The 11316-nt window shown below is 38.4% G+C and overlaps 1 protein-coding gene across 1 annotated transcript; it reads right to left on the bottom strand.

The window, feature by feature from the left end:
* Positions 1-8093: 8093 nt before the first annotated feature.
* On the bottom strand, positions 8094-9810 carry LOC144305699 (olfactory receptor 6M1-like). The gene is made up of 2 exons (XM_077884762.1): positions 9620-9810; positions 8094-9403 (listed from the first exon to the last, which is right to left on the bottom strand). Exon 2 carries the CDS (start codon positions 9371-9373, stop codon positions 8426-8428), a length of 948 nt encoding a protein of 315 aa, XP_077740888.1. The 5' UTR covers positions 9374-9403; positions 9620-9810; the 3' UTR covers positions 8094-8425.
* Between the last annotated feature and the right edge of the window lie 1506 nt (positions 9811-11316).

The following is an 11316-nucleotide window of genomic DNA, read 5'->3' as shown; positions in this document are numbered from 1 at the left end:
ACCAGTTCACATTCCCACCAACAGTGTATGAGGGTTCCCTTCTTATATAGAAAAAGAGAAGTCACTCCTTCCTTCCCTTCTCTACTTCCTCACTCTTTTTCTTATAAGGAATTACTTTAAACACTGTTTTGTCTTCTAATATTACCTTCATATTTTAAATAAATGCTTATATTCTTTCTTGGTTTACCAAATTTACACATTGTCTATTAAATTCCTGTTATGAAATGAAAGTTGAGTGTTAAGTTCTTTGATCATTTTTCTTCCTCCTATATCTCCTGTACAGAGATATCATAATTTGGATTGAACAACCTTTTTACACTATTGTGCTATATTAACACTGTTCACTGTTAATACAAGAAGGATATTTTAAGCACTTCTTTTTCTTTGGAAGATACTTTTTCTCAGAGACAAACCATAAGAAACTCTTTATCATAGGAAACAAACATAGGGATCGTTGGAGGGGAGGCAGGTGGGGGGGATGAGGTAACTGGGTGATGGACATTAAGAAGGGCATATGATGTAATAATGAGCACTGGGTATTATATAAGCCTGATGAATCACTGACTTCGACCTCTGAAACCAATAATACCTTATATATTAATTCATTGAATTTAAATAATTTTTTTTTAAAAAGAAAGATACTTTTTTCTTAATATTAGTTCCATTATTTATTTCAAGGATTTTATTTTCTTAGAGCAATGCTGAGAGGAAGATACAAAGATTTCCCATATGCCCATTGCCCCTCTACGTGCACGGCCTCCTCCATGACCAACATCCCTCACCAAACTGGTACATTCGTTATCACTGACGAAGCCACGCTGTCACATGACACAAAGCCCACAGTTTACTTTAGGGCTCACTCTTGGTGTTGTACATTCGGTGGTGTGGACAAATGTACAATAACATGTATCCATCATCACAGTATTATACAGAGCATTTCACTGCCCTAAAAATGCTTGGTGCCTTGCCTATTCATTCCCCTCTAGTCACATCACCCTGATCTATTTACAGACAGACTCCATAGAATTTCATAGGGTTGGAATCACAGAGAAGTAGTTTTTTCAAATTAATTCTTTTGTTTGATACTATGCATTTAAATTTTCCTCCATGATTTTTTATGGGATGATAGCTCATTTCTTTTTAGCTTTAACTAATATTTCATCGTCTGGATGTACCACTGTTGATTAACCATTCAGCTGTCTTCTGCTTCTATTAAGATGAAAAAATAGTTTGTGTTAATGTGGTAAATTACCATTCTTGATATTTTAATGTCAAACCATTTTTGCCTTCCTGGGAAACACCCACCTCTTTTATATATTTTGTTTGCCAGGATTTTTGTAAGGATTTTTCTCATCTAGCTTCACCAGCGAGATTAGGCTGTGCTTTTCCTTTCTTATAAAATCTGGTATTGGAATCTAAATTAAAGTAGCCTTTAAAATTAATAACACGGAATTGTACATTTAAAAAATTCTCTTGGTGAGTTATAAGATTGAAATGATCTAGTCTCTGATATTTGGTAAATTTGCTTGTAAATTTGTCTGAGCTTGCGTTTTCCTTATGTGGGTGATATAAGAAAATTATTTACTGAGGCTTAATTTATATAAAAAGGCACCATAATTTTAAAGTTAATTTAAAAGTTTTGATGATAGTATAGGACCGTAAACTACCATTTCAAACAAGATATAGAATGTTTTAATTATTCCAGAAAGATCCCCCATGTCCTTCCTCCTGTTTCTTGCAGTGATTTTATTTTTTTAATCTTTTTTCTTTTTTTTTGAGATTTTATTTATTTATTCGTGAGAGACAGAGAAAGAGAGGGGCAGACACAGGCAGAGAGAGAAGCAGGCTTCCCACAGGAACCCGATGCAGGACTCAATCCCAGGACCCCAGATAACGCCCTGAGCAGAAGGCTAGCACTCAACCACTGAGCCACCCAGGCATCCCGAGATTTTCTGATTTCTAGATTTGCCTGTTTGTGGACTTCACAAAATGTAATCACATAGTTCTTTTGCATTGGAGTTATTTCTTAACATTTTTCAAAATTCATCCAGGTTATTGTATCAGTGATTCCTTCCATTTTAATGTTGAATAATATCCCATTGTAAAAACATATTATATCTGCTTATCCAGCATCCTGTGAACAGACTTTTGGGTCATTTTAAGTTTTTGGATATTATGAATGAAATGGTTTTGTAAATATAAGTACCGGTTTATGCTTTTGTTTCGTTTTTAAGTGAAAGAGAGAGATAGAGAGAGACATGAGCATGGGGAGGTGCAGAAAGAGTGAGAGAGAGAGAGACTCTCAGGTACACCTCCTGCTGAGCATGGAGATCCATGCAGGGCTCCATCTCAGGACCCTGAAATTATGATCTGAGCCAAAATCAAGAATCAGACGTTCAATAGACTGAGATACCCAGGCACCCCAAGTACTGTTTTTTTTTTTTCATTATCACTCTTGTGTCTGCTGCCTAAACAGAAGGAGACATGTTTGCCTAAATCAGTAAAATGACACACTGCATTTTTTGCATCCTCTCCTAAAGGATAACTCTGAATTCAGTTCTACATCAGGAGGATATATACATGTATTTCTGCACACGGAAGAGACTATTTAAGTACTAAAGTATTATAATAACTTGATACTTAATTTACTGATTGTATATACTTCTCTATTTGACATGTTATTTCAAGTTCTTCTCTTTTACATTGACTGTGCAGTTATATGATGGTCAATTCTTTTCAAGATCTCTACTCAGAACACTAAAAACCTGGGATGCCTAGGTGGCTCTGTCACCTAAGCATCTGCCTTCTGCTCAAGTTATAATGCCAAGGTCCTAGGATCAAGCCCCAGGTGCGGGTCCCTGCTCAGCCAGAAGCCTGCTTCTCCCTCTCCCTCAGATCCTCCCCCTCTCTCCTCTCTTCCCCCTCTCCCTGCTCGTGCTCTCTCTAACGATTTCTCTCTCTAAATCTTTATTTTAAAAAAAATTAAAATAGGTTAAGAGTGAAAATATATTACTAAAAATTTTATAGCTAGAAAGAATTTATACATTATCATTTTCAACATTATCACCTTTTTTAAGGGGGAGGTTGCCTTATTTTCTGAAAAATGCTGAAGGTAAGAAAGCATATTAATGAATGAATCCTTAGCTTTAAACAATATACTTGGGGTGGGCCAGTAGTCCTAGATAATGAAAAAAAATTTGTTTTAATAAGATTTTAAAGTTCACAGAAGAACTACATGCCTCTGAAATGGACCACACATACAGACACAACTACTTTTTAGTACATTTCAAAAATGAAGTAAGTAGTCATATGTAGTTGTACCACCTTGTTATTAATTTATCAAGTTAACATTTCTTAAGTGGAGCAGAGGGTGCCAGATAGTGAGCTGTTGTTCAGCAGACCACAAGAGGAATTACAACAGAGTTTATTATTCACAGGTCCTGGCATGCCTTGGGATGGGGAGCACCCTTGGAGAGACAGAGAGAAGCAGGTCCTGGGGCACATATTTTCATTAGAATCCATGGGTGGGGATCCCTGGGTGGCGCAGCGGTTTGGCGCCTGCCTTTGGCCCAGGGCGCGATCCTGGAGACCCAGGCTCGAATCCCACGTCAGGCTCCCCGTGCATGGAGCCTGCTTCTCCCTCTGCCTGTGTCTCTGCCTCTCTCTCTCTCTCACTGTGTGCCTATCATAAAAAAAAAAAAAAAAAAAAAAAAAAGAATCCATGGGTGGAGTGCGTTGGGGTTCCTAGGCCAAGACCAGATTGGTTAATTGCAACCAAAAGAGAAAATTTTGGTAAATCACACTGGAACCTTATTTAAGGGACCCAGAAGGGGAAGATGCTCGTGGATGGGGAAGATGGTTGAGCACAAAAGCTGGGGAGGTCATGTCAGAAAGGTAACATTTGTTTGTGACTCGGCAGGACACTATCTAGGGCATGTGCTTGTGGGAGGAACTAGTGTCAGTTTACAGTCACAGCAGGCTGCTTGGCCAAATGGGTGCCATGGAGTAGCTTAGCTAAACTCTTGACCACTGATAATAAATCCTTTGGTATATTTCACTGCAGCTTTTGAGAATTTGTGATGTAATTGAGACATCTGTTCATAGTTGTTGCTATTGAACACTTTCTTACAACTGAGTCAGGAGGAAGGAATATGTGAGAATTGGCTGCCAAGAGGAAGGATCAACTAATTCATTACATAAAACAGTGGCTCTCTGGTTGTCATGCTCTTTGTCCATAGTTGGAGGGATATAGTTCATCTAGCAAGTGGATGTGCTTTGAAATTTCTATAGGCTACTTTGGTCTGTTCCTCCTCTTCTTCCCATATTCCCATACTGAAAAAGAATAGTTAAAACACTCTTCTTCCCATATTGAAAAAGAGTAGTTAAAACACCCAGTTATAGTTGAAAAGTAAGAGATTTCCCAGCTATCACCACATTTGGGACAAGTAACTCAACTAATTAGAATCAATGTAGAAACTGATATTATTACTCTGTATTATAACAATGTTGGTCATAAGAATAATAATCAACATCAAAGTAAACCAGTATATTTATGTTGTTTTTCAGAGTTTATGAAGTCTTTTTAAATTTTCAGTGTCAAGTCTGGCCCAACCTGGGGCCAGGTATAGTTGGATACCAAAATTATGTCTAAATTATCTTATTCAGGGTACCTGGGTTGCTCAGTGGTTGAGCTCAGGTCATGATCCTGGGATCCTGGAATGGAGTCCCACATCAGGCTCCCTGCACGGAGCCTGCTTCTCCCTCTGCCTATGTCTCTGCCTCCTTCTCTCTGTGTCTCTCATGAATAAATAAATAAAATCTTTGAAAAAAATTTCTCTTATTCATTTAGGATTTTCTTTTCTGTAGTAATCATACGAGATTGGAGCTTTGGAGTAACAGAGAAACTCATGAAAAAACAGTAAAACAGCACAAAGGGACAATTATATTCATCTTTACCTAACAATAACATAAATAAAAACAATCATAGCTGATATAAAATATGTATTTCCCAGATATTTCACTGCTTTTCACTAACCTCTTCATATTCTGAGATTTATAAATTCTTCTGATTCTAAGTGATGACAGCTAGAAAGAGTTTAGGATTGAGTATTGGCTTTAATAAATCATACCATGTTCAGTTCTTTATTTTGTCTTTTGTGGATCCTTACCACTGGCAACATAATGCTAAGAAGCAGAGCAGGGCAGCCGAGGTGGCTCAGCGGTTTAGCGCTGCCTTCAGTCCAGGGTGTGATCCTGGAGACCCGGGACCCTGCATGGAGCCTGCTTCTCCCTCTGCCTATGTCTCTGCCTCTCTCTCTCTCTCTCTCTCTCTCTCATGAGTAAATAAATGAAATCTTTAAAAAAGAGAGAGAGAGAGAGAGAGAGAGAGAAGCAGAGCAATCCATGCCCTAATCCCCAGAATCTGTGAATATGTTACGTTATTTGGCAGAAGGGACATTGCAAACGTAATTCAGGAAAAGGACCTTGAGTGGATTATACAATCCTGGGTATTAGGGTTGCCCCAATCCAATCAAATGAGTCCTTAAAAGTGGAGAACTTTGTCAGCCAAGTCAGAGAGGAGATGGAAGGAGGAGAAATTTGAAACTTGTGAGATACTTGCCCCCCTATTGTCGGCTTTGATAATGGAAGAAGGGGAGCATGAGCCAAGAACTAAAGCACCTTCTAAAAACTGGAAATGGCCCGTGGTTGATAGCCAGCAAGAAAACAGGACTTTCAGGGAAGGGGATTCTGTTAACAACTCAAATGAGTAGGAAGTGGATTTTCCCCTAGAGCACCTAGAAAGGAACGCAGCATGCTGAATTTGGCCTGGCGAGACTTGTGACCTACATAATGGTCAGATGATATATTTGTGTGTTTTAAGCTGCCAAATTTACTATGACAGCATTAGGAAACCAATATAGTTACTTCCCAAATCTTATTTAGTGTCTTATAATGAGTAGAGAGCAGATCATTAGATGACTGCTTCATTGCTGGTGATATTGTCCTACTTTCTTTCAATCTTTAAACATTTGATCACTACAATATCTTCTGATGGACTATTTTCTTTTATGCTATTCTGAATCCATTCTTAAGGGCAGCACTTTCTCTACCTGCTGTCCTAAGATAGAGCCCATACCAATTGTTACGGTCTCTGCTTCATCCACAAATAGAAGGTTAATGACCACCTTGGTAGGACTTTTTTTTTAATCTAAGAGATATCTAGTGTCTTCTCTCAGTACTGTGCTTTCTCCACAGCACCTGCCCAGTGGCTGAATAGAGGGCAATTTAACTCCTTGCCAACCTTACCTCCTACCAATGAGTGAATTAGGAGAAGACATCTCATTCTAATTGGATCAATCGGATTCTTCTTCCAGGAATTTGGATTTTGAATTCAGATCATTTTAAATATATAATCTAAATAAATTCTCTCTCTCTCTCTCCATATATATATATATATATATTTACTTATATTAGATATATATCTAAATAAATTCTCTATAAATACACACACATACATGCTAGTATATATGAATATATATCTATGACTATATGCATGTATTTACAAATGATTGAAACATCATTATCTCCTGGGTGCACAAAGAAGTGGAATAAAATAGTTGGCAGAGAGGGAAACAGAAATAAGATATGTATGGTTTGCTGCAGCTGCTGTAATAAATTACCATAAATTTGGGGTCTTAAAATGACACTAAGATACTCTATCACAGTCTGGAAACCAGAAATCCAAAATTGTTCCATGGTGCCTAAACAGGTGTCAGTGGGCTGTGCCACAGGCTCTACATAAGAAAGGACCCATTTCCTTGCTCTTTCCAGCTTCTAGAAGTGCATTCCTTGGCTCATGGCCCCATTCCCTATCTTCAGATCGTCAGCATAGCAATTTCAAATCTCTCTCTGCTTCCATTATCACATTACTGTCTCTTGTGTGGTCAAATCTCCCTCTGTTGTCTCTCACATGACACATGTGATTATAATTAGGACCCATCTAGATAATCCAGGGTAATCTCTCTTTCTCAAGATCTTTAATTTAATCACATCTGCAAAGTCCCTTTGCCATATGTACCTTATTTTTTATTTACATTCACAGGTTTTAAGGATTAGGACCTCGATATTTGAGGAGGGGCCATTATTTAGCTTACTGCAAGATATATGGAGAAAAATAGTAACACAGACATCATATGACCCCAGAGAGAGCAAGGGAAGAGGGAACTTGTCTTGGTTCCTCAAGATTTTCCAATTTCTGATTCTCATCCCTTAGCTGGTCTTCCTGTTCCTTATCTTCTGGGATTCTGTGTGGTGCTCTTGATTATTATTGTCATAAACACCCATTTTACTTAAGCTAGCTTGATTGATTTTTCTCCTAACCAAAGGAATTCTAGAATGCTTATTTTTTCTGCCTACGATTGTCCCATTGGCTGGCTGCCACAGTTGATTAGTCTAGACGCTTGGTCAGTTATGGCCTCAAGATAATTGATTTTCCTTTCAAACGAATTGCCTCTCAAGTCTATTGTGACTATAACCTGGTCTGCCCTGATCTGCAGTTCTGCCAAAGTGTTAGGACAGGCAGGAAATGCTCTAGTTTCAGAAAAAGTGCATAACTTCAGGGGTTAACTCTTCCTCTCTCAAGTTTATTCCCATTTCATGTTTCCTGGTACAGTGAGGTGCTAAAGGAGACTGGAGTCTGCATTCTCTAAACTTGTGCCACCTTCTAGAGTGTAGTTTGGGGCAAGATGGTTAACCTCTGGGAACCTCAGTTTTCTCATCTGTAAAATGGAGATAATAATATCAGCTTCTCAAGGTTGCTAAGATGATGAAGTGAGATATACACATGTACATATCTAAGTATACTGTACAAATTTGGGATATTCTTCTTCCTGGTTCCTCTAATTATCTGCAGTATTTAGCTATTGGGAATGAAGGCAATCATCTCAAACATCTGAGATGAACTGGTTAGAAAACCACACTTTTAGTTATCTGTGTTTGTATTTCTTAGACCATCTTGGCTAAGTTTATAAAGGAAAAGTGCCAACTGCATTTCCCACTTTATCAATGAGAAAACTAATATTCAGGTAGGCCACGTGTCATGTGATAAAAAAAAAAAACAATAGACCCAGGCTTAAATTTCAGGTTTTCTGACTTCAGTTAGTAATTTTCATTAATTTATGATATTCCATGTGTGAGATAATCCAAAAATAGGGTTTAAAATGTATTATTATCTCTATAATTGAATTGCCTCCTCTGAGCCTTGACTACAATACTTTGTATCTAATGTGGCATGAAGCCTTTTTATATCTTCCCACAAATTTTTGACTTTATAGTCATCAAGCGTGCTGCTCTCCACATGGAGTCTGAGGGTTAAAAATAGTCATTATTAGCAAACAAACTTTCAAGTTCTCCTGTGCAATAAGGTTCAAGTTCTCTTGTGCCATAAGGACATAATTTTAAGGATTGCTTCTCTTAAAACTTCCTTTACCTTTTCATTCCTTAGACTATAAATGAAAGGGTTCAGAAGAGGGGTCACCATTGTGGTGAGGACAGCTGTCACCTTGTCAAACTCCAGTGAATGGCTCTGGCTGGGCCTCACATACATGAAGATGTTGCTCCCATAGGCAATGGACACAACCGTGATGTGAGAAGCACAGGTGGAAAAGGCCTTCTGACGTCCTTGGGCTGAGGGGATGTGCAGGATGGTAGAGATGATGTAGGTGTAGGACACGATGGTAAATACCAGTGAGGTCAGGAGGACAAAGGAGGACAAGAGGAAGTTTATCATCTCAATGAAATGAGTGTCTATGCAGGCCACCTGCAGTAAAGGGGCAATGTCACAGAAGAAATGACCAATTTCCCTATAACAGTAAGGCAGTCTGGAGACCACAATAGTTGGGCACAGCACTGAGAGGAAGGCTCCCACCCAGCAGCCCAGAACCAGCAGGAGACAGACCCTGCTGTTCATGATAACGGTGTAGCGCAGAGGGTTACAGATGGCCACGTAGCGGTCAAAGGACATCACTGCCAGGAGGATAAACTCCACTGTCCCCAGGAAAAAAAAGAAGTATGTTTGGGTGATGCAGCCAGCAAAAGATATGGTTTTCTTGTCCTCTAGGAGACAAGCTAACAGCTTTGGGGTAATTGAGGTAGTGTATAGAATGTCCAAAAATGACAAATTACTGAGAAAGAAGTACATTGGGGTTTGGAGGCGATTATCAGCCCATATTAAGGAAATGATGACAGTATTTCCTGTTAGAGTTAGCATGTAGGTAAACAGGAGGACCACAAAGAGGGAGATCTGAAGCTTCCGGATAACAGGGAAGGCAGTCAGCGTAAATTCAGTCACTCTGGACTGATTTTGCACATCCATCACACGCAATAGCTACTGGGCAGCACGTCTCTGAAAAAAAAATTATAGAGATGAAAATGAGGTTCAGTAAGTTTTCAACTCTCCGATGTCAGTGCTAAAGATGAGGTAGTAAAAGCTTTGGATGAAGAGTCAAGAGTGACTTCATGCTGCTACTCTCTCTCCTATACATAGGACCTTGGATAGATTACATGACTTCTTCTAACCTCAATATTCTCATTTTTAAAATTTTTGATTGAATGAAATTACCTCCACGGTCCCACTGAACTCTGCTCTTTGCAATGGTTTTTGTCTTTGAGCCAGTGCTTCTTCTCTTCTTTCTTTCTTCTCAATCTACTATTTTCCCAGCTAAGTTCTGTGCCTGAGAAGAGAGAATACTTAACTGAGAATCCAGCCAGTTGGTTTGCAAAATGGTGCAAGGGAATGTTAACAAAAGTTGAGTTCCTTTTCCCCGAGTTATTTCAACCCTTCAGATATCATCCACATAAAAGAGCAGAAACCTTGGGTGCTAAATGAAAAATATATATGTACAGCCAAGAATACTTTATCCAATAGATGTCATTCAAATTAGGAGGGATAAAAAGCTTCCAGAACAAGCAGAAACTAAAACAATTTGTGATTACTAATCCAGGCCTACAAGAAATATTAAAAGGGAGCCTTTAAGTGACGAGAAAGCCCAAAAGTAACATAGACCAGAAAGGAGCAGAGAAAATATACAGAAACAGTGACTTTACAGGTTATATAATAGCATTAAATTCACATCTTTCAATAGTTACTCCAAGGGGTGCCTGGGTGACTCAGTCAGGTAAACATGTGATCTTTGACTCAGATCATCTATGTCTTTGACTCAGATCATGATCCTAGGGTTCTGGTATTGAGCCCTGCATTGGGCCCCCTGCTCAGTGGGGAGCCTGCTTCTTCCCCTCCTCCCTGATTGTGTTTTCTCTCACTATCTCTGTCTCTGTCTTTCAAATAAATAAATAAATAAATAAATAAATAAATAAATATCTTAAAATAGTTACTCTGAATATAAGTGTACTAAATGCAGAAATCAAAAGACACAGGATATCAGATTGGCGTAAAAAAGCAAGACTCATCAATATGCTGTCTGCAAGAGACTCATTTTAGACCCAAAGACACCTCCAGATTTAAACTGAGGGGGTGGAAAACCATTTATCATGCTAATAGACATCAAAAGAAAGCAGACACGGCAATCCTTCTATCAGACAGATTAGGTTTTAAACCAAAGACTGTAATAAGAGATGAGGAAGGACACTGTATCATAATTAAAGGGTTTATCTAATAAGAAGACCTAAAAATTGTAAATATTTATGTCTCTAACATGGGAGCAGTCAATTATATAAACCAACTAATAAGAAAATTAAAGAAGCACATCAATAATAATACAATAATAGTGGGGGACTTTAATACCTCACTCACTACAATGGACAGATAATCTAAGTAGAAGATCGACAAGGAAACAAGGGCTTTGAGTGACACACTGGACCACATGGACTTCACAGATATATTCAGAACATTCCATCCTAAAGCAACAGAATACATTCTTCTCAAGGGCATGTGGAATATTCTCCAGAATAGATCACATACTGGGTCACAAATCAGGTCTTAACTAGTACCAAATGATTGGGATCATTGCCTGCATATTTTTAGACCATAATGCTTTGCTGAAACTCAATCAAAAAAGAGGAAATTTGGAAAGAACTCAAATGCATAGAAGCTAAAGAGCAACCTATGAAAGAATGAATGGGTCAACTGGGAAGCTAAAAAAGAATTTGAAAAATTCATGGGCACAAATGAAAATGAAAACACAATCATTCAAAACCTTTGGGATGCAGCAAAGGTGGTCCTAAGAGAGAAATATATAGCAATGTAAGCCTTTCTCAAAAAACAAGAAAGGTCTCAAATACATAACCTCACACACCTAA

This window comes from Canis aureus, chromosome 3, assembly GCF_053574225.1.
Source record: "Canis aureus isolate CA01 chromosome 3, VMU_Caureus_v.1.0, whole genome shotgun sequence".
Classification (NCBI taxonomy): Eukaryota; Metazoa; Chordata; class Mammalia; order Carnivora; family Canidae; genus Canis; species Canis aureus.
This window is presented reverse-complemented; position numbering and strand designations above follow the sequence as displayed.

What these genes read in the sequence shown, in the direction of transcription:
- LOC144305699 (XM_077884762.1), bottom strand. Translation starts at nt 9,373, where the DNA reads ATGGATGTGCAAAATCAGTCCAGAGTGACTGAATTTACGCTGACTGCC.